The sequence below is a fragment of the Meles meles genome, chromosome 20 (genome assembly GCF_922984935.1).
Source record: "Meles meles chromosome 20, mMelMel3.1 paternal haplotype, whole genome shotgun sequence".
NCBI lineage: Eukaryota > Metazoa > Chordata > Mammalia > Carnivora > Mustelidae > Meles > Meles meles.
Genome location: NC_060085.1, coordinates 36,565,794 through 36,581,784, shown reverse-complemented (window position 1 = coordinate 36,581,784; position 15,991 = coordinate 36,565,794). Strand labels below are relative to the sequence as shown.

At 39.7% G+C, this 15,991-nt stretch overlaps 1 protein-coding gene across 3 annotated transcripts in view; it reads right to left on the bottom strand.

The window, feature by feature from the left end:
* The window catches only part of TAFA1 (TAFA chemokine like family member 1), a 521,479-nt gene that overhangs the window by 110,175 nt on the left and 395,313 nt on the right, over positions 1–15,991 (bottom strand). For 2 of the 3 annotated variants that reach the window (XM_045989769.1, XM_045989770.1), the window contains exon 3: positions 11,216–11,356. In XM_045989769.1, the coding sequence (XP_045845725.1) occupies positions 11,216–11,356 (141 nt within the window). The remainder of the gene's footprint in view (positions 1–11,215; positions 11,357–15,991) is intronic. The other variant, XM_045989771.1, reaches the window with a different exon arrangement.

Below are 15,991 nucleotides of genomic sequence, written 5' to 3'. Positions count from 1 at the left end.
TGTGAAATCAGATGGTACCTGTCTTCCTCTTATTTCACTTAGCATTAAACTCTCTAGCTCCATTCATATCATTGCAAATCCCAAGATTTTATTCTTTTTAATAGTGGGATAATATTCCATTATAGATATATACTCATCATCTCTATCCACTCATCTATCAATAGACACTTGGGCTGCTTCCATTATTTGGTTAGTGTAAATAATGCTGCAATAAAGATAGGGGTGCATGGATGTTTTCGAGTCACTGTTTTTGTATTTTGTATTGGATAAATACCCAGTTGTGGAATTACTGGATAGTAGGGAGACTGAGCATAATTGTTAAGGGCCCTAGGATTTTTGAAATGATAAATGAGTACTGGCTTCAACTTAAAGTCATCCACTGCATTAGCCTCTAACAAGACCATCGGTCAGCCTGTCCTCTGAAGCATTAAAAGCATGTGTTGAGTTCTCCTCTCACGCTATGGTAGTCCTAGATAGCATGTTCTTTTAAGAGAAGGCTGTTTCATCTACGTTGGAAATCTGTTGTTTAATGTAGCTACGGTCATTAATTATCTTAACCTGATCTTCTAGATAACTTGCTATAGCTCCTACATCAGCACTGCTTACTTAACCTTGCATTTTTATGTTATGGAGATGGCTTCTTTCATTAAACGTCATGAACCAACTTATGCTAGCTTCTAATTTTTCTTCTGGCTTCCCCACCTCCTTTCAGCCTTTGTAGAAATGAATTTGTAGAAATGAATTAGGGCCTTGCTCTGGATTAGACTTTGACTTAAGGGAGTGTTGTGGCTGGTTTGATCTTCTATCCAGACCACTCACACTTTCTCTGTATCAGCAATATGGCTGTTTCCCTTTCTTACCACTCATGTGTTTGCTGGAGTCGCACCTTTAATTTCCTTCAAGAACTTTTCCTTTGCATTCACAACTTGGCTAACTATTTCATGCAAGAGGCCTAGCTTTCTTCTTATCTTGGCTTTTGACATGTCTTCCTCACTAAGCTTAATCATTTCTAGCTTCTGTTTTTTATTGAGAGATGTGTGACTCTTACTTTTACATGAACACTTTAGGGGTTGTTGTAGGGGTAGTTGGTCTAATTTCAATAGTGTTGTGTTTTAAAGTATAGGGAGGTCCAAGAAGAGGGAGAGAACTGGGGGAGTAGGTCTGTGGAGCAGTTAGAATATATTCATTGCTCCTTCAAGAGTATTGATGAGAACAGATGCCCAGCATGAAGCAAAACTGGTGTATAGGCACCAAAGGAGATGCTGAATGATAACTTCTAAGTCATCACATGCAGACCATTCTAAATTTGAAGAAATGGGACCTCCCTTTGAATGAGTGGCTGGCTAACCATGGAATCATTTTACCACCCTAAGTAATATTAGATGGCATGGAATGTGAGTCCATTGAATTTTCCATTGAATTCTTTAAATGATGCAGTAATGAGGGGCACCTGGCTGGGTCAGTTGGTAGACCATGCATCAATCCCAGGATCAGGAATTTGAGCCCCACATCTCTGAGTGTAGAGATGACATAAGAAATAAAAGATAAATAAACGACAAGGGGCGCCTGGGTGGCTCAGTGGGTTAGGCCTCTGCCTTTGGCTCAGGTCATGATCTCAGGGTCCTGGGATTGAGCCCCGCATCGGGCTCTCTGCTCTGCAGGGAGCCTGCTTCCTCCTCTCTCTCTGCCCGCCTCTCTGCCTAGTTGTGATTTCTCTCTGTCAAATAAATAAAATATTAAAAAAAAAGACACAAAAATGAAGTACCAAAAGATATCAAGGATTATAAAGATTCCATTTATTTATTTGACAAATGGCAAGTAGGCAGAGAGGCAGGCAGAGAGAGAGGAGGAAGCAGGCTCCCAGGTGAGCAGACAGCCTGATGTCTGATGTCTGATGTCACGATCCCAGGACCCTGAGATCATGACCTGAGCCGAAGGCAGAGGCCTAACCCACTGAGCCACCCAGGCACCCCAATATCAAGGATTATAAATGAAATAGCTAAGTTAGGGAAGGTGAACATGTTCCACCAACGTCTTAGCTCAGTTACAAATCTAGTCTTACATAGTGGGTGCATGCAATCTTGTTTCTATGTCCACTGCACCCATTAGGGAGCCCAGGTCTCCCTCTCAATTCCTGGAATTCATAAGCATCCTGGAGGTTACCTCTGTACCATGGAAGCCTAAGGAGGCCTTAGGATACTGGTGATTATGACTCCTATTGGACAATCAGGCGGAATATGCTAGCTGCTGTTTATGGATGGTCTTCCTGGGAAGGCAGCCAAAAAGATGAGAAGAGAGTGTGTTGAGCTATCGTGTGTGGTACTCTCTTGGCTGGAGGTTGGATCGATGAGTCTACAGATGGCGACACACTTTTCTGGTGGTAGTGGCAGACAGCCTTTGCTCCAGTGGACCACATTTTTCCTACCCAAGTGTTCCTTCCTTTCTCCCTCCCTGACCTGACTCATCATATTACTTTGGAAACAGGAATAAATGAACCCATCCATTATATATCTGAATCTTAGAATGACTTTTGAACTTAAATACCAAATATTTGGGCCTCTATTCTCTGGTTAGTGGGCGATTCATGTTCTTTTGTTTGGGTTGGGGTAGGCCCTCAAAAATCCCAGTAGCTTGGGTGGATTGGGGAAGACATCATTAATTTTTCAAAATACTATTCATCTGCATAAATTTCTACACAGGCTTCAGCAGGGGACATAAGTTTTACCATAGCCTTAGATGAAGTCTCCAGAACCTTCCATAAAGAAATGTACTGATATCCTCAGCAGCTCCCAGTGCTGTTGCAGAAGGACAGGGCTATAGATTTTCCTAGAAGTGTGAAATAATTCACAGGGCTTCTCGTTATTCATATGGACAGCGCATTAATAACATAGGACCCTGAAATCTTGCCTTATCTAGGCTGAAGTCCAACTAGAGGGATGAAGAACTCACTCCTTAGTGTGGAACAACATTTTTCCCCCTTTCCAAAAAAAAAAAAAAAAAGAAGAATTGATTCAAGGTGCTCTCATATCAGACAAGAACAGGTATTTGAAAATACCTAAGCTTTATGGGAAAAAAATGGAAACCAATGGCTTTAGAGCTACTTTTGGGAAATTTTCTTTATGAATTTGGAATTTTGTGTAACCAACTACATTCCAACTAGAAAAATGATAAGGACTTGGGGTGTGTTGTACCATGATTACACTCACACACACACACACACACATAGACACACACTCACACACATGTGACATACACACCACTACAAATGTTTGTGTAGAGAATTTTGTACCTCCCAAGTGGCTACATTAATTGACATTGAAATGGGGACTTACTATGCTTATGCCCAAGCACATGCACTAAATATACTTTCACATATAAATTTCCCACAGACGTGAGATCAAGATCCTTAGAAGATTTCTTAGATGATACCTAGACATATGAACCTGATCCTATTGAAGAAATGGTGGGCATTATGTATACAAGAATCGTTGCTAAATAAAGTCACTGTGCATAGTTATAATGCATGTAGTTTGTATTATGTTCCACAAATATCCAGTCCCATTATAAGATTTCCTATTTATCTTCTTCCTCCTTGGTGAACCAAATAAAGAAAAGTGGCTAAGTAATTGAGTTTGTAAGCCATTTATCACTGAGTATGATTTATATGTAATTTTTCTCTTCTGCCTCCTTAACTGGGTATTACCAAACTTTTTATCTCTGCCTATTTGATTGATGAAACATTACATTTCAGTGTTCAATTTACATTTCTTCAATTGAATGATGATGGACCTTTTTTTCCCATGTTTACCAGCCATTTTCTTAGGCAAAAAACAAAACAAAACAAAACAAAACAAAATACAGGTTCAGACGATTTTTTAAATTATATAACACCATTTTGATTCATCAGGTTGTCTGCGTGTGTATCATGCGTGTGTATGGATATTTTCTATAGGGACTCACAGAAATCTGGTGGCAGTGGTTTCTTCTGGCAATGAAAATATGAGAGATTCAGTGGGCAAGTGGAGGAGAAGAAATACTCTATTTTTCCTTTCTTGCAGTTTTTGTGTATGTATATTTCGATTTATTTCAGGTTTATATATCAAAGAGTAATTTTCTCCAGAAAATTAATCTTTTTATTTAACTTGAGAATAGTAGGGAAATAACTCTAAGCCAGGAAGCAGGGATTTCCAGATCTTCAGGGATCAGGCAGGTCACATGAATGGGCCAGAGCCAGGTGTGTCATAGACAGGGGCGGGGCCTGTACATACTGGAGTATCCCATCCAAAGGCACACAGTCCATTTTTTTCACTACTCTGCCAACCTAAGGAACAGGTCTGAAGGTACTTTCTGCCAGTGGGCTGTCAGTTGGCAACTACTGCTTTAAACTTTAAAAAAAAAATTACATCTACTCTTAGTTTCAGAAGTATGGGAATATCTCAAGACTGAATTCCTACTCTCTTTATTATGCAAAGGAACAAAACATAGAGACAGACCTTTTATGAGATGGTACAAAACACTTTGTCACTTCTTCTACATCTTTTCTCTCATTCCTCATGCTAATGCAGACTTGGATCCCTCACATACCTGGGCAGGATTAGGTGCCAAGGAAGGGAGCAAAAGAAAATTTGTATGTAATTCAGAAATTATGTCTGAATGTGCCACTATTTTACTAATGATGCTCTAGTAGACCTTCTTCAATAATAGTAGAAACCCCTTCAGAAATGCCTCCTGATAAAGTCAGCTGAGCTCGCTATCCCGTCTATTAAACAAACTAGGGTCTGTCTTGAAAGAACAGGCAGGCATCGAACAGAAATGGCAATGAAGGGACCCCAGACTGCTGCTGTGTGGTGCATCCCTGATCCACCAAGGCAATTCATTATCTTGGTATTTCACTGTGTGTGGACGACAAGTAACAAATGGTGGAACCAAAATAGGTCATCTTCCCTGTCCTCTAAAACGTCTAATATTTGTGAATAAAAATAAGGGCTTAAGCCCTTATGTTGAGCCTGACATGTCATGGAGATATTATAAATCACATTACTACCAAGACCTGTTGTGCAATGTTTGGTTAGCCAGTGTTAAGAAAAGACACTGAGCTATTGGCATAGGAATTATCAGTCAGTCTCAAAAGACCTCAAATGCATTTCTGGAAACAAAAATAAAGACGTAGTCCATATAGTCCGTACCAGCCTGGCCTGAAGTCCATTTCATGGAACATTGGGTCTATAGGGCACAGTTAATTGTTGCAGAGAAAAAGGTTCTCTAGCCAAAGAAGTCTGGGACATAGTGGGTCCAAGTTCTTGTTTGCAGAACTTCTCAGAGCCTTTAATATGGTATCATATTTTGGAAGGGGCTATTATATGCAGTATTTCATATATATATATATATATATATATATTTCATACCACTCTGTAGAACAGTACTGCAGAATTTCAAATTTGCTTTAGTTCTCAGACTTCTTTTTCACCATGGTGGTCTCTAGGGAATATGATGGTATGTGGGCAAGAAAATTTTGTCATGTATTTTCCAAAGGAGCAATCTCCAGAAGTAATTTTTATAGATATTAGGGTTCTGGAATCTCATATAATGCAACTTGGAAAAAAAATTCAAAGTCTCAGTCTACCAAATAAATCTTATTTGTTAAAATTAGTTGTAAACTATAAGAGTGAATACAAACAATTGTTTGGGGAAGAAATGAACAAAGCGATTTTATAGGTAGATGTTTAACATACCGCTTAAGCATTCATTGTCTCTTCTCTCTTTGATCACTCTTTTTCTCTGAACCCTCCTTTCCTTGTTCCTCTTTGTATGTCCTATCTCTCTGTCTCCTTCCCTGTAAGTCTATCTGTTTCTCTGGGTCTGAGTCTCTGCATATCTTGGTTGCTCTTATCTTATAGGCTATTTAAGATGAGTCGAGAGCAAAACATCTTCTTATACAGTAGGGTTTTATCTTCACAGAAATAGGCAGGAGTATGAGGACTTTTTCTATTATGTTAACTGTACACTAATCCTAGTGACGAAAAAAAGGTAGGATTTCCATCGGTGTGAAAGGTAAAAAGTTCTGTGATGTAAGGTAGTCACTTCTGGCTGGTATCCAGTATAAGAAGACAAGAACACCATGTTTGTAGCAGGCAGTCAGAGAAATGATCAGAATTCACACTGAGTGAAAGGAAAGGCCTATGCACTTGTCATGTAAACTTTTCTTAATTAGAGTGATGCTCAAATCCACAGAAGATTAAAAGCCCTTCTCTACAAACCGGTACTTAAAAGGATGTTTTTCACATGTTTGTCTAAATCACAAATAGACATAAGTTGCATGAGAATAAGAACCTAAATAAAGAAAGCTGCATGAGAATTTCTCCATAAAATAGTTATTTTATCCCCCCATGCCTTAAACAGTTACATTTCAGTCATTCTATATAACACAAACCATTATCTATAAAAATGTTTCTACAGCGAATCATGGAACACTACATCAAAAACTAATGATGTACTGCATGGTGACTACTATAACATAATAAAAGTTGTTTTAAAAACATAAATAATTTAAAATGCTATAGAATGAAAAAAAAATTCTTCTAATTACTCAAAGGCCATGACCTCAGAAAGAGCAATTAATCAGTCCTCTCTGACACAGAAAGGGAAGGGGCAGGTATGGCCTGAAGGACCAGATGTTTGGTCTCTTACATGAAAGGCTTTGGAATAGAATGTGTGTTTAAGTCACAACCTCATCTGCTCATGCTTGGTATATAGGGCCCTGGAGTGAGATAGCCCAGACTGGATTTCTGGCTCTGCCACGATTGGCTGTGTGATTTTGAGCAAGTCACAAAATTCCTATGCCCCAATTTTCTGACTGGCAAGACGGAATAATAGGAGACCCCACTGGGAGTTGGAGTTAGAAATAAAGGAATGTACAGACATGACGGACCTCAGAGAGGAGTACAGGATAGGCCTTCAAGAAATTTCTGGCCATCATGTTGATTACTGTTACCAAAGGTAGTAAGGAAGGTGCCCTCCTTTTGCGTTAGAGAATAATTAACAAAACACGAGAAAGTGTGAATCAGTGTCATGACCTAATATCCAGTCAGAATAGTGCTAGGCACACGTGCAAGGGTATAACACCTTTCCAAATATTTATAACTACCCATCACAACGTTTAAGCTGTTGAGTGTTTTTCTTTGGAATTGTCACTTACTAGGCAATAGAAGACCATTTTTAAACTCAAAGTCCACTCTAAAAATTTCTCCCAATATCCTGTTTTCTATTTTTTAGTACATTGCTAAGATTCCACTGCAAAATTTATACCCCATTTTAAATCACCTGGTCTCTGATTTTGAATCCTAAAATAATAGAATATATGCTTATTTTAAAATCATAGCTGTTTCTCTGGTTTTGAAAACACTGTAGACGACAAATGACTTGTAATTTCAGAGGCAAGTAAATAACAGCAATTGGAGCACTTACATGGGAAATGCACTATGTACAACAGGATATATTCAGGACAACTATGGTGTGTGGATTGTCAGCTGCTGTCGTGGAGAGAAGCTGGTTTCTATCCATTTTTAGGCTTAGAAAGGGAAATGCACGGAACACTATAGTGTATCCAAATGGAGAAGATAGGTAGATAAATGGAAGAGTATCCACCCCTAAAACCCTATGTAGCTATTAATAATGTTTTTGAAGAATATGTTTTAAACTGGGGAATGTTTGCTGTATGTTAAATGAAACAAGCTGTCGATAAAACAGTACTATGACATCTTAGTTCAATTAAATCCCTGCCATGTGAGTTTCTTTTTCATGACGGGTTAAGCCTAAAAGGACAAGCACATGTTTTCTTACAAAGTAATGATAATCTCTGAGCAATAATACCATGTGTGACTCTAATGTGTAGATTATTTCTGTAGTTTTCAAAATTCCTGTAAGAAACATGCATTCCTGAAGACGACTCACTAGCATTAATGATATGCAGGATAATTAGTTAGAAGCAGTTCCAGGAGAAGATGGTGGCTACAATGTCACTATGTTCAATTACAATGCAGCAAAACTTTGTAAAACAATGTGCCTTTCTAAGCATTACCCACAAGTTACTAGTAAGATAGGAAAGAGCCACCAACATTCAGCGAGTATTTAATGGGAACCAGACATTATGCAAGACACTGTACACATGAACAAGGCTTCTTTAATCCTCACAAGTCGGAATAATTACCATCTCCATTTCATAGCCAAGGAAAAAATTAAAAAGCATATGTGACTTGCCCAAGGTAATTCTATTAGTAACTGGTATAGCTGAGTTCTGCTCATGTCTGTGTAATTGCACAGTTCATGATCTTAATAACTACACTGGAATTATTAATTTATATCTATGCTTCATTTTTCATTTGCATGTAGAGATTTGGGCCATAAAAACAAATTTGATCAAAGCAACACAGAGACTTTTCTCATGCATGCCAATGGATTCAAGGATTTTAGAACAGCGGAATGCTACAGAAACTAAAAACCATCAGGTTGACACTATACACCACTCTACAATTTATTGACTTTGCTTGGAAGATAGGAACCAATAGCCTGCCTGCCTGAACTTACCACTCTAAAGGACTCAGAGTTCCCAAAGTCAAACAAGCCTGCTCTGAGAGACAGAATATTCTCATTACGTGGCTTAACTTCTCATAGAAAGTTAGGGCCAGATGCCATTTCCCCCTCTGCCAGAATAAACAATGTATTGCTCTTTGTGTCTTACATCCAAATCCTGAAGGCAATTCTATTTCTAGATCATTAGAAATAAAAATGAACTGGAGACAAAATCGGGATTCATAATCAACAGACTCGAGGCTTTCTTTGGCAGACAACTTGAGACACTATTATGGTTTTATAATGTTTGTGGGCTTCAAGGGCCAAGAGTTCCCTCCTGCAAGTGGAGCAAAATGGCATTTCTAGTCTAACTGCTTGCCTTTCCTGCATTGGAGGTGCCTCACCATGTTGACTGTGATCTGGAACAAAGAAAAAACCATAAGCACAAATTTTCGACCTCACCTCCATTGACCTTTAGGGCTGGGTAATACTTTGGTGTGGGTGCTGTCCTGGGCACTATAGGATGTTTAGCAGCACTGATGGCTTTTACCCACCGCATGTGAATAATATCCCCCTAATTGCAAGAGATGTCTCCATCTCTTGTCTCCATAACCAAAAATATCTCCAGAGAGTGCCAAATGACCTCTGGAAATCCATTAATGGAGAATTTACTGATCATAGTAAATTCCCAAATTTGGCTTTTTCACATCCTTTGGGGGGAAAAAAAAACAAACTTGGTCTTACCATGGGACACAATGGGCAGCTGAACAAGCCCCATGTACAGCTCACTGGCTATGGTTGATCGGTCAAAGGCTAATGTGCAACACAAGTCGGGCCAGTTACATTTGGTCCTTTTGGAGAACACATTTAAAACACAGGAAGCGAGGCAAATATATTTGAGCTGTATTGTGAGGCTACGTAAGATCAGAGTTGGCCTCATGGAGAAAAAACTTCACACCAGCCCCTAAGTTATAGGGATTCAAAAGCTAAAATCTTGGAAGCGGGAACCAGCCCACACAGAGGAGAACGAGGGGAACAGAGGTCAGAAATAATATGTCCCATAAACAAAGAAAATGAGATAGTGGATGCTAGAAGAATTTAAGAATTCCATGAGATTTTTGGTAACTGGGCTCACCAGGATTCTTCTGTTTTCTTAAAAAAAAAATAAATAAATAACTTCACTTGGTCTAGCTTGAGTATGTCTCTCTTTCTAACTACCATATTTCATAATGAAAATATACAACACAAGCCAATCTAGAAAGTGTCCTGCTCCCTCTGTTTCTAGAGGTGGAACAATGGGTCCTAAGCCAAGAGATTCAGGTTCTATTTGCTACTGTGTGACCCTGAGCAAGTGATTCATTTGAGTCCTGATTTTCTTACTAGAAACCAGAGTCTTGATTTTCTTACTGAAGAATTTAAACATCATCTCATACTTGGCTCTAAAATTATGAAAGATAATGACGGGGAGAGATACTTGTGGTCTTTTTGAACCTTGGACTCACTATTAGCACATATAAAGTTGATTTAAAGATGTGGTCAAGACTTGGTATTACGGTCAGTTACTCTGGACTTAAGAGTCAGTTAGTTTACAACTTGTCAGCCATGGGACCACTGGAACAATACATAACCCTTCTAAGCCACAGTTTCTTCATGTTTAAAATGAGGGGGGAGGGAGTGTATCTTCCACAATAATCCTTGTCTTCTGGCCTTCAAGCCCTTAGAGTTCACTCCCACACTGAATGGGGATGATTTAAATAACCAAGAGGATATTGTGGAAACAGTCAAGTGTTAACTTCCAAGGCTAGATTAAAAAAAGAGAAGGTCATTATGGCTTCTCTATTATTCTCTTGGGTGAAACCAGCTGCCCACTGTGAGGACACTGTGCTCCTATGGAGAGGTCCACACAGCAAGGAATTGAGTCCACCTGCCAACAGCCATGTGAGAATGAACCATCTTGAAACCATCCTCCAGGACCAGTCAAACCTTCTGATCTTGACTGCAACTGCAGGAGAGACCCAGAGCCAGACACATTCAGCTAAGTGAAATTCCTGACCCACCAGACCTGTGAGAGAATGTTTGCTGCTTCAGGCTTCTACGTCATTGGGAGTCATTTGTTACACAGCAATAGGTAACTGTTGTACGATTGTTGGGAGGAGTAAATAAAATAATGCATGGGAAGTGTTTAGGACAGTGCTTGGCAGATGGTGAACATTCGGAGCACCTCTATTTGCTTATGAATGCATGTGAAACACCCAGAGCAGTGTCTGGCATAGAGTAAATGCTCATTAAATACACACAGGATAAATGTTACCTATTGTTATCTTTAGTACCGTCATCACCATCATCATTATATAAAACCTCAATCCAAAATCACTTCCCAAATGAACTGGACCCCCTAATTTCTTGACTTGACAAATTATTTTACCTTAATCTTCTCTACAAAACATTAAAATAAGCTAAGAGAAAGCCATCAAGCCAGAGAAACAAGAATTCTAACTATGCAGAGTACTGTCCTTTGTACAACCTTCCAGAGCTTTGGCTGCACCTTGTTCATTAACCTGAACCATATGTAAGTGAAAAATATATATATAACAGACAGTGAACACCTAGATAACACCTTAAGAGAGATGTAAAACCAGCTACTTACCATCGACACAGGAAGGTCTGTTTCTTGTCGTGCCAGCCACTTTTCCAGGTAGACAGGAACACTTGACTGTTTGTGACCGCTCCTCAATGCGATTCTTATTACAACATCTGTGCGCGGCGATCACTTCACATGTCCCTCCTTCTGGCAAGACAGAAAGAACAGGGACACTGATTAGAAATAACTCAGTGGCCATTAAGACCTGTGGGGGAATGTGTGGAGGGGCTGGGGAAAGTGAGAGAAAATACCGAAAGAGTTTCCATGAAACATAACGACGGTGGGACTCTCTCCCATCTATTCTCAATAACATCTATTTATGCATGTCTACAAAACTCTATACTCCATACGCATAGTCCCGGAGAAGACAGATATCCCAGCACTATCTTAAAATGCAACAAAGAGCTCCGATTGATAGCCCTTAAGAGGCAATGATTCTAGGCTGTAGGTACCGAGAAGCGGTGAAAGAATGCATGCCTGGAGCTAACAGAAAATAAAGAGTCTACCTGATTTAAATGCATTATACTTGGGGAGCTCCCTCCTGTGTTATCTTTTCATTCAGAATTCTCTGAGCTCCCTCCCACTAATGACAAGCAACTGACATGCCAGTGATACAAAACCCGTGATGGCAGGAAGACTGCCCAGAAATTAGCTCTCCCTCCCACTGCCTGCCCACTCTCCAGGTGGCCGAATAAAAAACCTAGGTGGGGAGTCATTTCCCAAATCCAGATCTCATCTGAAAATGATAGAAGGAATTGCTGGAGAAAATAGGTATGTGCTTTAAATGGCATCTCAAATTACAGAGCTAGGCATATGGCTTCACTTAATTGTTACAGGTCAGCCATGCATTCAACATTTATTAGCAACCTAATGGATGTCACTCTCCACTAGGTTCTTAACAGGTGCACAGCTGGGTCTGCCTGAAGGTTGGTGAGCATTCAGGTGACGCTTGCCAGCCTATAGGACAGTTCTTCAGGGACACAAAAGATACCCCCAAGTGACCAGAAACCAAGAATTAACTTTTCCAATATCGAGTTTTATGTTCCAGAAGAATGTACTTTATTTGACAAGAATGGACTCTGAACATGTAGGATTCCGTTGGCATAAATTCAGTAAGCATTTGTCAAGCAACCACTATATACAAGTTGCTGCGTTATAAATTGTTAGGGATATGTGTTCAGCCCATTCACGGTAGGCCCTTAGGAAACCCTGGAGAAAAAGAGAGGAGGGAAGCAATAGAGGAGACAGCAAAGACTTAAGGCCCAGCTTCATTCTATCCTAAGAATAGGATTCTCAAGGCAGGGTTAAGAATGGGTTGATTTTGCTCATCACCCTCCCCACTAGTGATACAACTTGGAAAAGTCTGGAGACATTTTTAATTGTCATTACTGGTGGAGGGTAGGTGCTACTGGCCTCTAGCAAGGGAAGGACATGAATGCTTCCCACCCTCCCACAGGACACAGGGAAGGTCTCACAACGAACTGTCTTGTTGAGAATGTCATCAGTGCCCAGGCGGAGAAATCCTGGTATAATAGGAAAGAAATGCAAGAATCTGCTTCAAGACAGACTAATTCCGCCTCTTCTCAATGGGAGGGGAGAGTATGGGCTTTTAAGCCAGTCACTTTTAGTATGAATCTCAGCTCTGCTACTTACTGAGTGCTTTGCTTTCCTCATCTGTGAAATGGGAATAATATGAACACCTGCCTCACAGGGTTGCAGGAGTATAAACCAGCATAACACATGCATAGGGGTTAACATTGAGCCTAATACATGGTAGAGTCCATATGTGCTACCGATGATAACATCTGGCCATGATGATGTATTTCCTTGGGAAAGTCACCCCCTTGCTGCCTCAGTAATTCTGCAAATACGGTTTCTCCTAGAATGCTCCCTCCAACTTTCCATCCTTCCACCCACCACCCACAACCCAAATGCACTCCCTACCACTTCTTTGAACTCAATGCAGAGGTCAGTTCCGCCGAGAACATCTCCTCACTTTTACCACTGCTTGTTTTCTTGCCACTCTATGCATTTTCTCATACAAGTGTATCCACAGATCTGCAACCACAGGCAAACCGAAAGCTTGGTCAGGGTCAAGGTTAGCCTTATTGTCAACAACTGCTGTAGGTACACTATAACTGTTGTCTGAATGAATGAGGAAATAAGTGCATTACCTTAAAATAAACACTAAAGGCAAGTACCAAGTTCTATGGACATAGGCCGAAGGGGAGACCCATTTGTTTTTGAAGAATTCAAAAGGTTTCTTAAGTTGCAAGTTGAAAGGTTGAACTTCAACAGGCAATGATGAAGGAAAAGCATTTCACTAATGTGAAAGTTTGGCACATATTTTCTTAGAACAACGTTGTAGTTATTTATAGAATAGTTTAAGATTTATAGGAAATTTGTGAGGATGGTACTGTGAGGTCCCATACGCCACACCCGATAATTTTCTATTTTTATTCCACTAATATTAACATCTTATATTTGCATGCTAAGTTTGTTATAAGAAATGAATTAAAACTGATACATTATTATTACTTAAAGTCTATGCTATATTCAGATATCCTTAGTTTGTACCTAATGTCTAATTTTTCTGTTCCAGGATGCCACATTATATGTAGTGGTTTTATCTCCTTGGGCTTCTCTTGGCTATGATAGTGTCTCAGACATTCCTTCCTTTTTGAAGACCTTGACAGTTTTGAGAAGCATTGTTCAGGTTATTTTGTAAAATGTCCCTCAGGAGGGATTTATCTGATGCTTTCCTTATGATTAGACTGAGGTTACGTGTTTTCCACAGAGGGAAAGTGCTATTCTTATCACATCATATCAAGGGTACATACTATCAACATGACTTACCACTATTGAAATTGACCTTGATCACTTGGCTCAGGTAGTGCTTGTCAGATTCCCCCACTGTAACATCACTCCTCCCTGCCTTTCCATACTGTCCTCTTTGAAAGGAAGTCACTATGTGCAGCCCACACTTAGGGAGTAGAGAGTTATGCTCCGCCTGTCTGAGGTTACAATATCTACTAAAACTACTGGGAATTCATCTGCATGATAGATGTGTCTCCTCCCTCCCATCTACATACTTATTCAATCATTTATATCCATATGGACTCACAGATGTTTATTTTACACACTGGGTTATAATCCAGTACTACGTTATTTATTTTGTCCCTCCAAATAGTCCAGCCCTGGCCATTGTGAGCTCCTTCAGTTGGTTTCTATGTTCTGTCTCCCTGTATTGTCCCCCACCCCTTTTTTGAGCACTTCCTTACTTTATGACTCTATGAGATGTCTCAGGCTCATCTTATATATTTCCTACACCAGTGCGAGAATAGATTCCTCTAAGGAGCTGGTCAGGGCATTTAAAAAAGGATGTTAGATACTTACTAAAGGCCAAGAAATAACTCCCCTAAAAAATTAGAGGCCTGTTTTTCACTGGAGTGGCATTTAAGAAAAAGAAATTGTTAACTTTTTTGGATGAGGAAAAGAAACGAGAGTTAATTTTCTCTCATGAATCTAAAGGCAAATAGGTGTCCTGCATTTTACAAAATGATGTAAGCAAAGAAATGATGTCCAAACTTTATTAGTTTAAACATCCTGGAACTATAAACTAATCTTGTCATTATATACAGACAGGTTGCCAGATTACAGGTCATTTAACCAGCGGATCCCTTCCCCAGAAGTATGTGTGTAATAAGATAAATTCATTATTCTCCTTTTTGGTTAGCATGTGTACAAGAGATTATTTGCAAGATTGAAAGGCCACATTTTTGAACTTCTTACTAACATGATTTATTGGCTCAAATTCCAAGGTTCATGTATGTGTTTTCTCATGTATTTCTCCTAATGCTGTCATGTAGCCATATTTTCCTTTTCATATTTCAAGAGATTTTTGAAAATGAAGTATGAATGTACAGTTGAAAATATGGAATAAAAAATGGAGCTTGTAAACAAACAAAAAAAGGATGTTAGAGTCAATGGAACTAAGGAGCTGAAATAGGATTAAATTGGAGAAAGATGCCCTCTCCAGAAAGAGTACTTGGTGTGATTCTGTTTCAGTGAGGCACAGATGGAGATTTTGAAGCCAAGAATGGATAGGACCTAGATATTGTTCAAGAGTCACCCCCAGAGCTGTGTTAAGGAGGAATTGGGGAAGCACAAGGTGGCAAAGCAGAAGAAACAAAAGGCCAACTCAAAGTTCTAAGCAGAAAGTCAGGGGGCTTGAACCTGGAACATGGGAAGAACATCATACTGTTGCTATATGCCCTTCATTGGGATGAGGAGTAATGAAACATTAGGGCTGTTCACACATTGAACTCCCCAACCCAGATTCCTCAACTCAGGTGGCTTTAACTTGTAATTGTCAGCTCTAAGTACTCTTAGCCAGTTCAGTAATTGCTGGTTCTATACTTCCTGAAAATACCACCAATTTTAAAGTTACCACTTGGCATTCATACAAGACTGGAGCAACATTTATGAGTGAAAATGGCACAAGTTATAAAAAAGCTTCTGGAATATATCTTGAATCCCATCTGATTTACACTTAAGTCAATGACAGATATACCAAAGCATCCAGATCATTGTCCTGAGTTAAATAACGTGGACACTGAGGCAGCCACTGGAGGCCCAAAGTCAGTCTCTCCAACCACTCTTGTAGATGAGCCAAAGGAACAGTTCCAGGTCAGCTCAGGGCTCACGGACATTTACTGAATTTCAACTGGATGCCGGGCACTGCATTTGGCACTTTACCTACATTATTTGTAAACCTTCCAG